Source organism: Muscardinus avellanarius (genome assembly GCF_963383645.1).
Source record: "Muscardinus avellanarius genome assembly, chromosome: 8".
In the NCBI taxonomy this organism is placed as follows: domain Eukaryota; kingdom Metazoa; phylum Chordata; class Mammalia; order Rodentia; family Gliridae; genus Muscardinus; species Muscardinus avellanarius.
In genome coordinates, this window is record NC_137794.1 from 37,360,771 (window position 1) to 37,373,944 (window position 13,174).

The 13,174-nt window shown below is 34.6% G+C and overlaps 1 protein-coding gene across 8 annotated transcripts in view; it reads right to left on the bottom strand.

Annotated features, from left to right (window-relative positions):
* Positions 1–13,174, bottom strand: part of MYO6 (myosin VI) — a gene marked incomplete at both ends in the record, with an annotated part of 121,049 nt that overhangs the window by 71,300 nt on the left and 36,575 nt on the right. For all 8 annotated transcript variants that reach the window (XM_080700720.1, XM_080700719.1, XM_080700718.1 and 5 more), the window contains 4 exons: positions 904–1,061; positions 4,462–4,606; positions 8,386–8,566; positions 12,098–12,178. In XM_080700720.1, the coding sequence (XP_080556846.1) occupies positions 904–1,061; positions 4,462–4,606; positions 8,386–8,566; positions 12,098–12,178 (565 nt within the window). The remainder of the gene's footprint in view (positions 1–903; positions 1,062–4,461; positions 4,607–8,385; positions 8,567–12,097; positions 12,179–13,174) is intronic.

Here is a 13,174-nt window from a genome sequence, read left to right on the forward strand (position 1 = left end):
AGTGTAGCCCAGAGGGGGTTTCCAGGAACCTCAGTACCAGCAAAAAAAAAAAAAAAAGAATCTTTCCTTTTTAATGAATCTTTCCTTTTTAAATCACCAGCTTCCTATGTATGCCATATTATGAAATAAAGGTATAAACAGATAACATAAGATGTTTTATCAAGTGAAAGGCATTAGAACTGAAAAACAGAATTTTTTTTTTTTTTTTTTTTTTTTTTTGTGTGTGTGTGTGTGGTACTGGGGGTGGAACCAAGGGGCTTTCTACCTCCAGGCTATACTCCCAGACCTATTTTATACTTTATTTGGAAACAGGGTCTCACTAAGTTGCTGAAAGCCTCACTAAGTACCTAAGGCTGGCTTGGAACCTATGCAATCCTCCTGTCTCAGCCTCCCAAGTGCTAAGATTACAAGCATGCGCCACCATGCCTGACTAAACAGAATTTTTTTTTTTTTTTAAAGAATAAGCTGGGTGTGATGGTACACACCTATAATCCCATTACTTGGGAGGCTGAGACAGGAGAATCTCAAGTTCTAGGACAGCCTCAGAAAGTATTAAGATTCTCATCAACCTAGCAAGACCCTGTTTCAAAATTAAAATAAAATAGGGATGGAGATGTAGGTTGAAGGTAGAATGCCTCTAGGTTCAACCCCCAATACTAAAAAATAAAAATAAAAAATAAAAAAATTTAAATAAATTTTTAAAAATTGGGTGGTTCAATCCCCAGTACTAAGAGTGAGTAAATAAATAAATAATTTAAATGGTACGGAGGAAGGGAGTGTGGCTCAGTGTTAGAATGCTTTGCCTAGCATGTGTGAGGCCCTCCTTCCTATACTGCAAAAATAAAAAGACATACATGAAGAAATAACAAATATATATAAGCTCACAAAATAATCTGTACTTACCAAAACCAGCAATATCTAAGACTCCAATAAAATAGGATGATGTTTCAAAAGGGAAACACTGATTTACTCTGTTTACCACATGATCAAAAAGATGGCTATATACAGTCTTTGCCAGGGCATCACGAGCATTGTTTGCTTGTTCCACTTTCAGGGGGACCCTATTAAAGAAAGACGGTGTGAATAAAAATTTATTATGGTAACACATTGTGCAAATATCACAGATTCCCAAAGTCAAAATGTACCTGACCATATTCACTGGGAAGATCGAATAGCTACCAAAGGTCATTTGTCAACAGCCATAGATAATGGGGCTATGGAGAAAACTGTTAAGAAAATAACTAAAGGAATCATCTAAAATTAGATTAAAATAGTATTGAGTAAAAGAAGTTAGGCTTAAATAAAACATTTTAACCTTAATTTATACTTCTACCTAGTAAATATATAAAAAGTTTATAAAAATTATTTGGAGAAATAATCTCTTTTAACTTTCCTTAAATGAGAAAGAAATTGTATACAATTCATAATAAATTTAAAGTTTGGTAACTTATTTGTCTAAAGAAAAATGTCAGCCAGGCATGGTGGCACATGCTTGTAAATCTCAATACTTGGGAGGCTGAGACAAGGAGGATTACAGGTTCATGGCCAGCCTTAGCTACTTAGGCCCTCCTCAACTTAGGGAGACCCAGTTTCAAAATACAGAATAAAAAATAGGGCTGAGGGTATAGCTCTGAAGTAGGATGCCCCAGGGTTCAATCCCCAGTATTACAAATAGAAAAAGGAAAATGTCCACTTAAAATGTAAAGTGTCCAATTCTACTGTGTAAGTAATTACATGGTACAATTCTACTATGTAATTACATAGTAGACCCATTTATCTGTGGTGGTTGACAGCTATCTAATACTATTGACTAGGAAACAAATGTCACAGCAGTACTCAGCTGGGACAGATACACAGTCTTTGTCCTCAAGAAAATTATAATCTGGCATTAAGGAGAATTTCCCAACACCATGAATAATACTATCATAATGATAATGGGGTAATATAAAAGCACCAAAAAACTGAAAAAAGTCAAATCTAGAAATAACTTTAAAAGTCATTTAAGTAGGCCTTATATTTGAATCCCCACTAAATAGTGATTCTGCTACTTATATTTCCTGGAATTCCTCCCTCTCTCCCCACCTCTACCCAGTGCCAAGGATTGAACCTTGGGCCTTCCACATGCTGGGCAAGCACTCTACCACTGAACTCCATCCCTAGCCCTTTTTTATTTTATTTTGAGATAGGATCCAGGCTGGCCTCAAACTTATGATCTTTCTGCCTCAGTCTCTCCAGGAGCTGAGATTATAAATGTGTGCCAACACACCCCACTTGGAACCTTTTCTTGAAATGAATTTTATGTGGATACTCCATACAAAAAAACATAAAAGAGCAGCTTTGGGAGTCAATATCTGAGGGGTGTCTTTGTGGGCTTCCCTTAGGCTCCAGAGATAAGTCTAAGGAACTATGGGGCACTGGTCTACAAAACTCTTGCAGAGCTTTTCTTTATGGTAAGAATGATTTAAAATTAGCTTAGTAAAAAAAAAAAAAAAAAAAAAAAAAAAAAGCAGGCTACTCATAACTTGCTTACATTCCCAAAAGTGTAAGAGGTAGCAAATTTTTTGAATAGCTAAAATAAAATATTTTTAATTAGTTTAGCCAGGCATGTTGGCACATGCCTGTACCTCTTCTACTTAAGAGATTAAAGCAGAAGGAACCCTTGAGCCTAGGTGTTCAGAGCCAGTCTGGGCAACGTAAGAGACCATCTCTTAAAAACTGGAAAAACAAATAAATCAAATAAACCAGGGATCGTGACACACACTTATTCCAGTATTTGGATGGATAAGAGAGGAAGATTGCAGGTTCAATGCCAGCCTCAGCAACTTATCAAGACTCTATTTCAAAATAAAAATTGAAAAGGGCTGAGGGTATAGGCCAGAGGTAGGATATCCCTGGGTTAAATCCCCAGTACCAAAAATAAAATAAAATAAAATAATTAATTAAAAATATTTCATCCATTCCAGGCATGGTGGCACACACTTGTAATCCCAGGAGGATCACAGGTTCACAGCCAGCCTCAGCTATTTAGTGAGGCCCTCTGCAACTTAGCTGAGACCCCATTTCAAAAGAATAAAAAATAGGGCTAGGAGTGTAGCTCAGAGGTAGAATGCCCCTAGGTTCACTCCTTAGCACTGAAAAAAAAAAAAAAAAAAAAAAAAAAAGCATCCACTAAAAAAGAATCCTTATTGTTTTAATATTTAATTTTTTTCTGAAATAAGTTCCTTGAGTTCACCACCTGCTTATTTAACAGGGGACAGAAAACCTTACTTTTTTTCTCTTCACAAATGAAGATCTTATAGCACCTCAAAAAATAAATTTCATTCTACACTACCGGGAACAAACTGCATAAAATACAGAATATTGAACCAAACTTTACACATACCCCAGCACAATCTAGAAGTTCTTGGTTACTGATTTTAAAAATCGTGGCTAGGCCCTTACTTTCTTGTCATCTGCAATTTCCTCTAATAATCCTCTATGATTTCTAAGAGTAAGGAGAAGTTACATTTGCTGAGTATTTTGCTAATGTGAATTCTACTTAGTAGAAGTTTTAATCCACGCTGAATACGAGGAAAATCACTTTATTTTTTTAAATCAAAAAGGAAACATCAAATTTAATTTAAACAGAACTTGTCTGCAAGAACACTGGAGAAAAGCAACTTCTGAAAGAGTTCAACATCTTGATGAGCACGTCTACTGAAAGGGCTGGAGAGAAACAAAACGCCATTCAGCTTACGGACTTGCGAGCTCTTTGTGAATCAATCCACTTCCGGGTGGAAGAATTCGTGGATCACTTCTAATATCAAAGCATGTGCAAGGCTTCCTTCTGGATGTCTTGCACATTTGAAGAAGCAATCGTACAGTCTCCTGCTTTCCGCACAGGATAAATTCTTTGCTGCTGATCAGCCAACTCTCAGTGGAGGGGCAACTAGCACAACACCATCTCCCCCAACAAAGAGCATTGGAATATTCCGTTTTGCGAATTTATATATCTCTTCATAGGTCTCTTCATCAATTTCTATAGTAGTCAGTTTCTTCCACATCTCCCAGTATCATATTTAAGTGTTGATCATAAGCCTGGTCCACGTCGTCTGCCATGTTTCAAACACCGAAAATCACTTTAAAAGTAAAATGATCTATTGCCTGAATCAGATACTGATTTACATAATCAACTAATATTTTTGTGGCTCTCTTACCTTTATAAATTCTAAATGTGTGTCATAAAGAATATCTACAAGGAGCAACTCTAAGAGCTATGCAAATACCTGTTTACTTATATGATGAACTATGGTAGGCAGATGCACAGAATTTTGATCAAGCCTGGTTTTTATAACATTAAAATGAAAAGAATGAATGATGCATAAATATCAACCTTAATTCTCAATATTCTTAAAATTGCATATTTTTCCTTGACAAACTGCAAAACAGGTTTTTTGCAGAACAATGAATTAAGAAACTTACTTTATAACTGTTCCTTTAGTGCCCCCTGCTGTTGTTAGCATAACTCTGGTGGTTAAACTGACGCGAAGATCATCTTGGTCCAAACCCAACAATTCCGCACAATATTCCAAGGACTGGGTAGATTTATTCTTCAGATTACAACCACCTAAGAAAATGTATTTTAATATTAAATTAATAACCATTATATACACTAGATTATTAAGAGCCATTTCTTAGAAATAAGAGTTCACTTATAAAATATAATGGAATAAACAGGCTTATTTCTAACTCTTTAATCCTCCTCAGTTTTCCCCATCTTTGTCAGATACTCCTACTCCCAAAGTCAACACGAGACACTGATTCAGGAGAATACCATGGTATAACAGATCCCCTTATGTACAGTTTTGCTTTCCATAATTTGTTATCTGCCTTCAACTACAATCCAAAACATAAGTGGAAAATTAAAAATGAATATTTTTAAGTTTTAAATTGTGTACCATTCCAAATAGCATGATAGAATATTGTATCATCCTGCCAGGGATGTGAATTCTCCCTTTGTCCTGTGTATCCACACTAAAATTACATAATTCTAAAAATGAATGCGAGCCAAAAATTCATTAACTTTATTTTCTTTTTTACTATATTCCAAATTTTTTAAATCCCTCTAGGAATAAACACACACACACACACACACACACACCTTAAGGCTAAGATAAGAAAACAATTTTTAAAAGCCTTTAAGAAGAAAGACTAGCTGGGAGTGGTGGCACACGCTTGTAATCCCAGCACTCGGGAAGCTGAGACTGGAGGATCACGGTTCGCAGACAGCCTCAGGTACTTAATGAGGCCCTCTGCAACTTAATAAGACCTTGTTTCAAATTAAAAAGAATAAAAAATAGGGCAGGGGGTGTAGCTCAGAGGTTGAATGCCCCTGGGTTCCATCCTCAGACCCGCAAATTAATTAATTAATTAATTAATTAAAATGAAGACTATAAGGCCAGGCGTGGTGGCACATGCTTGTAATCCCAGTGCTTGAGAGTCTGAGACAGGAGTCTCAAATAAAATATAAGATAGGTCTAGGAGTGTAGCCGAGAGGTAGAAAACCCCTGGGTTCTATCCCCAGTACCACAAAAAAAAAGACTATAAAATAATGTAAAATTTTCATGTCACTATTTTCAAATTTGTTGTTTTAATAATATACCTTTTTGTTCTATGGAATTAAAAGAACATAGGCAGTCCCAACAGGTATTTTCTATATTTCCATTGATAATCAAGAGTCTTGGAGAATAAACTTTTTTTTTTTTTTGGTGGTACTGGAGATTGAACCCAGGAGTATTCTACCTCCGAGCTACATCTCTAGCCCTATTTTTATTCTTTTTACTTTGAAACATGGGCTCAGTAAGTTGCAGAGGGCCTCACTAAGTAGCTGAGGCTGGCCACAAACCCAGATCCTCCAGTCTCTGCCTCCCAAGTACTGGGATTACAAGCGTGCGCCACCACACTCAGCTGAGAATAAACTTTTTGATCAGATAACTATAAAAAATACTGGAGTTTTTTGCCCCAAATTGCTAGGACATGCCAAAATTAGAGCTAAGAAAAAAAAATCACTTTTTATTGTGGTACTAAGGATTGAACCCAGGGTCATTCTACCTCTGAGCTACACCCCCAGCCATATTTTATTTTATTTTGAAACAGGGTCGCACTAAGTTGCAGAGGGCCTCACTAGATAGCTGAGGCTGACTGCAAACCTACAATCCTCCTATCTCAGCCTCCCAAGTACTGGGATTACAAGCATGTGCCACCACACTCAGCTTAAAAAAAAGTCACTTTTAATTAGAAAGAATAATTTGGATCTATGAGAAGTCAAATAAAAGATGAAGATTAATAAAGTCTTAATTATTAAATTAAAATAATCTAATTAAAATATTTTTGTGGTACTGGGGTTCCTGAAAGCCCTTCTACCTCCAGGCTACACTCCCAGACCTATTTTATATTTTTGAAACAGGGTCTCTTATGCCAGCGCAGCTGGCTTCCAAACCTGCGTGATCCTCCTGTCTCCACCTCCCAAGTGCAGGGATTACAAGCGTGTGTGCCACCACGCCCAGCTTTAATTAAATCTTTTGATCCCCTGCCTCATTCCCATCTTCCCTGAAGTCTGCTGATTTCCTTTAAAACAGAAGAACTTTGAGAATAAAAATAAGAGATAATGCAAATATGCATTAAATTCCTGACTATTTAGTACTCTTCAGCTAACTGGATCATGCAACATTTATGGTTTTCTATAAGCATCTGTATGTTCTACCACAGGATAAAAGAGGAGAGGTATGAAAATGTCACCTATCACTTCCAACCACATTTTCAGTATCTGTTAATTATTCTTTTTTTTTTTTTTTTTTCGTGGTACTGGGGTTCCTGGAAGCCCTTCTACCTCTGGGCTACACTCCCAGACATATTTTTACATTTTTATTTGGAAACAGGGTCTCCTAAGCCAGCGCGTGGCTGGCTTTGAACCTGCGCGATCCTCCTGTCTCCTCCTCCCAAGTGTGGGGATTACAAGCGTGCGCCACCACACCCGGCTATGTGTTAATTATTCTACACTTAAATATTTCTTGGGTTACTTAGAATCTCCCACAGGTTCTCTTAGTTTCATTTATCAATGCTAACAGCAAATAAAATGTATGCTAACATTCATCATCCAATTTATATAAAAAGTAATAAAAATTTAATGTACCTAAGAAAATATCTAATTTTGCTTGAATTTTTTTCATTTTAAAGATTAATCTGTACTTTATTTCATTTATACACTTACAGTGTTGCTGTGTACCAAATACAAGTATCCAAATCATTTTATAAATATTTAGCTCATTTACTCCTCTTCACCACACGAGATGGGAACTACTATTATCCTTTAACTTGAGGAAACTAACAGGGGAAAGGTGAAGTCTCTCGCCAAGGTCACGCACAGCAGATGGTGCACGCCGACGCTGCCTGACTGATTCGGAGCATGTGAGCTTGCCCGTGCTATGTTGTATCTCACGTTATTGATTTCACAGCTTTACAGGACATTAATTCTGAAAGTCATTAAGACTGCCTATTTTAGTCTGTTCGTTCACAGGTCACAAGGTTCACTGGCCTGCGGGCAATAGGGACCGCTGTCACAAGCTCCTGAGTTAGATACGAGAAAACCAAGTTCTCTCCGCAATATTCTGCACAGGTTTCACTTCTATGAAATGGAGACAGTATCTCCCACCTCATAATGTTTCAATTATGATTATAATGTTTATAATGAAATAAAGAACATAAAATGCATATGGCATTTTTTTGGTGCTGGGATCAGAGCTTCAATCATGCTAGGCAAGCACTCCACCACTGAGACACACCCTATCTTCTTTATTCTTCCTCTTGTGCCCCTATATGAATACTGCTATAAGGTGCTATACTCTAAAAGTACTTCTTGTGGATTAATTCATTTTACAAATGAAAAACACCAAGGCTCAGAGAGCCTCAGGATCTGACACAAAAGCCTAGGTTATTGATTGCAACATTAAATACTTCAGGTTCTTTTTAACTAACCCTTGCTGTAAGATTCTTTTACATATTTAATTGCCCTAATTAACTGATCCAATTAACTGATCTAGGTCAATGAACTAGAAAAATTTCAAGAATACCTTGACAGACGATATAATAATATCAAGATAATCTGTTAATTGCTAAAAGTACTTAGTACTAGTTGGAAACCCGACTAGTACTACTCTAGTAATGGAGTTACTAATTTGTTCAAAGCAAAGCTCACAATGAAGCATCCCTCATTTGCCAGATTCACCACATAGCACAGTATATCCTAGAAGCTTCAGCAAACCAACACATACAGACTGAATTTTCATATAGCCAAGAAATGACAGAAATTTCATCTAGTTTCCTCTCCCTTAAAAGAAAAAGAAAAACCTGAAGTGCTGCCAGCTTCTTCAAAATCAATATTTCCAAGGTGCAGGACCCCAGCTACTACTCGGAACAGATCAAGCTTTTCTTCATCATCCAAACCAATTTTTTTCATGGCTGTGCACATTCTAATAAAATCTCCGTGGTCATCTAACAAAGGATCTTTCAAGGAACCTGCCTTAAGATACTTCAAAACAAGAAGATATCAATTAAGTTATATTTACATCATTTAGTTAAATAAACTAACAGTACTATTAAGACAGTATATAACATGCAAAAATAAAATTTGTCAAAAAACTTGAGCATTCTAACACATTCAAAAACTGAATGACTAGGTAAAGTGTATACAAGATCTCTCTGTACTATTTCTTACAACTACATGTGAATTTACAATTACTTCAAGAAAAAAATTTCAATTATAAGAATGGAATGAGATGTGCAATTAAGTTTAACTCTAAGTCATTATAATTCTACAGTCTTAGATAAAATTATAAATTTTTAATTATAAAATTTTAAATTATATAAATTCTCTTGAAATAGAGAATATCCATGTGAGATGAATTAATATGTTCAGGCCGAAAAGAATTGATGTAATAACAGATATGTTACTTAATTTGATCTAATTATTCCAAAATGCATACAATGCCAAAATATTACATTGCACCCAAAGGTCTTTTTTACAAATATATATAGTTTTTGTCAATAAAAAATAAACAAAAAACTAATAAATATTTAAATATTAGCCAGGCGTGGTGGTGCACGCTTGTAATCCCAGCATTCAGGAAGCTGAGACTGGAGGATAGCGGTTCGCGGACAGCCTCAGCTACTTAGTGAGGCCCTCTGCAACTCAGTGAGACCCTGTTTCAAAATAAAGAATAAAAAATAGGGCAGGGGATGTAGCTCAGAGGTTAAATGCCCCTGGGTTCCATCCCCAAAACCACAAAAAAATAAATAAATAAATCTGATAATTAAAATGAAAATATTTTAGGTTAGTTGCTGCCAACTGCAATGTAAAACAGAGAAGTAATATAAGAATGACATAATTTTCATGGCCTGAGAAATATTTTTAACTTTTTAAAATATTTTTAATATTTTTAAACTTTTTCTGTATAAGTACATACAAAGTAAAATATATTAGTAATCATTATGCTTACTCTAGAAATTCATGAAATTACTTAAAACATTTCAGAAAAATAAAAAGAAAACTTGTTTTCTCTCCTAACAGATCTTGCATCTAAAAGTTTTTATTTGTTAAAACCTATAAAAAGCTCAGAAAAAGATAAGAAAGACCTATAGAAGCTAGGAAAAGCATAAAAAAACTGGCCTAGGAATTTTCCAGAACTTGAGAATGAGGAAGTTAAAAAAGGAAATGCAACATTAGAATTCATTGGTATTAAAGAGTCTCTAGGAACCAGGTGTAGTTTCACATATCTGTAATCCCAGTACTTGGAATGCTGAGACAGGAGGATCACAGATTTGAAGCCCACCTCAGCAAGTTAGCAAGACTCTCAAGAATTTATCAAACCCATTTCAAAAATAAAAAATAATAATAATAAAATAGGGCTGAGGATGTAGCTTAGAGGTAGAATGCCCCTAGATTCAATTCTCAGTACACTCCGACCTCCAACACACACAACCAAAAAAAGATGCTTCGGGAGGTGGGTCCCCCCCCCCCAGCTATGTTATAACTGTCTCTCCACAAAAGCCTTTAATATGTTCAACTATTTGTAAAATTTCTGGAAAATGTCTAGAAAATGAAATTCCAATTTTATTCTTAAAAAAAGCAAAGGTAACAACCACATGCAGCTAAAGTTAACAAAGAACACATATCATGCAGAATTTTTAGTCTTGCAACTGAATGCTTGCTTCATTTAAAAACTGTTTCTAAACAAATGTTAAGTGATATTTGCTATATGTTAGACTAAAAATACTGCATTATCCTAAAAAGCACACAACTTAAAAACATTCAAATGGAATTAGACAAAAGGTTTAGTCAAAATGATCACCTCATCCTCCTGATAAAGACATAAAAATAATTTAAACATATTAGTAAATCACTGTTTACCTATATTATACATATACATATTTTCTTTCTCTCTCTCCTTCTCTCTCAATAATGTGAACAAAATTCCTGAAAAGTACATTGACTTAAAAAAGAGTGAATTTTCCTCTTTAGAGAGTACATGCTACTCTTTGAAGAGGAGGTGCCAACTTTCCTCCCTTCTCAGTTTTTTCTAATAGGTAACATTATATATACATACATTTATTTTTTTCCTTTAAGACAGCTGTAACATCCTAGAAAATGTCTCAATTATCTTAGTTGAAAGAATAAACATATATTTTGATGATATTTTATAAAATTAGTTTTATCAAGATAAAGAAAGATACCAATATTAATTTTGCTAATTAAAATTTTTAACCATGACTGTAACAAAGTTTATGACTCACACTTCAGATATTAGAGTCTAAAATTATATATAAATATGTCAAATTAAATATTAACTGTAGACTCATCTGCTTAGAATTCTAAACAAAAAGAAATTTATTTATTCTCTGTTTTTATATAATTATGTTTCAGACATAATTCATCTTACCTATTCTGAAAGAAGTCAAAATATCTGCCTCATAAACATAAAAAATTAACTCAAAATAATAAAAACATGCTTAATTAAATTTTCAATAAAATGATAGCTAAATAATTAATAACTAATATTAACTTTGTTTTCATAATATAGGCCCTTTGTATGGACATAAATTAATACTATTTATTAAACATTGCAAACTAAAGCTTATAAAACATACAAATCTTTAAAGACTAGATGCTTTAAAATAATACTTAATATTTTAATTATATCTAATTACTCTTAAATAAAATTATTTAGTGAGATCAATACACAAAACTTTTCATAATATACTTTAAAAATCTGATATTTTAAAGAGAAATACTGTAATACTTAAGAATCCCTTCATAAGAACTCTTATTCTGTCTTGAAGTAGATGACAAAAATATTTTATACTTAATTCTAAATAGATAATATAAGCGTATGTTTCAAAGTGCTAAATGATGATGATTCTTAGGCAATGTAATACCTTTAATACTTGGGTGCAGTATATTGAATTCCAGGAAGAATCAGAACTTAGTGCTTTTGTAGATACCACAGAGTTAAGTACTACACAACTAAGAGAGAGACTTGAATGAGTACTTAAATTTTTTAAAACATAAGCCTAAACCAGTTGTGGTGGCGCATGCTTGTAATCCCAGCACTGGGGAGGCTGAGACAGGAGAGTCACACAGGTTCAAAGAAAGCCTCAGCTACTGAGTGAGACTCAGAAATTTAGTGAGACTCTGTTTCCAAATAAAGTATAAAACAGTTCTGAGAGTATAGCCCAAAGGTAGAAAAGCCCCTGGGTTCCATCCCTAGTTAAAAGAAGGGAAGAGAAGGGAAGGGAAGGGAAGGGAAGGGAAGGGAAGGGAAGGGAAGGGAAGGGAAGGGAAGGGAAGGGAAGGGAAAGGAAAGGAAAGGAAAGGAAAGGAAAGGAAAGGAAAGGAAAGGAAAGGAAAGGAAAGGAAAGGAAAGGAAGGGAAGAAACATAAGCCTAAAAGTAAGAAATATTCTTTGGGTTTCAAAACAAAAAGGAAACAAAAAGGAAAGGTTTTCAAAACAAACTTTTTTTTTACACTAAAGAGTTTAATTAAAAAAAAAAAAGTCTACTATACCTCAGGACTTTTGCGGTTTTGTAAAATCTGTTTGTCAGTTTCTTTGTTAGCAAAGTATCTAGTGCAGCCTCGGTTTAAATACTATGACAAAGAAATTTAAAATATAATTAATATATATTATCATCAGGGAATACACAACTTATCAAATGTGTTAACTATAAAAAATTTCCAAACATAACGTTAGTATTCATCTCTCAATTAAAATAAGTACTTCTGTATTTTATATTTTATTCCTATTAATCAAACCAGGGATGTTTAAAATCTTAATCCCTGAAGGTAGATTAAATTTCTGAGCTTTAGATTCTGTTCTTTAAAACATGACTTTCACATTTACTGACACTTGATTATACAAATTATAATACTTGCTTTATGGATCAAACAACTTCAACTTTTCTAATATCAAAGATTTAGACTGCTTCACAGAAGTTTTGGTTTGGGGGTTTTTGTTTGTTGGTTGGTACTGGGAATTGAACCAGGGGCATTCTGCCTCTGAGCTAAAACCCCAGCCCTAGTTTATGTGGGTTTTTTTTTTTTTTAAACAGGGTCTCACTACATGCTGAGTCTATCCTGGAACTTGCAATCTACAATGTGCAAGGCCTTGGATTTGATCTCCAGCACCACAAAAAATAATTAAAAACCTAAAAAAGGTATTTGTTTCTTCCATCTTTTCTATAATTAGAAAACTATAATCATTTCTGCCATCATCCAGTCTCACTCTATCCAGCTTCTTTGTCTTCAAGACCTCTGCATAACTATAGAAAATGCTTCTGTTAAAAGATACAAAAATACTTGAGAAATTTTTTAATTTTTTTATTGGTGCATTGTAGTCATACATCTTAAATGGAGTACAAAATGATAGGAAAAAAGTTACTCACTTAGGCCTTACCTAATTCCTGCCCATTCCCCCCTCTCCTCCTCATGTTTGGCTTAGTGATTGATGTTTGTTAACGCACATCATGTACATTAAGGAATTTCCCTCTTCCCCTTTGCCATGCCCCTCAGTTAGTTGCCTTAGCTGTTCCTCTATGGTTTCTTCATCATCTAGATTTCCTCCTATGACCCTTTTACTCCCTAGCT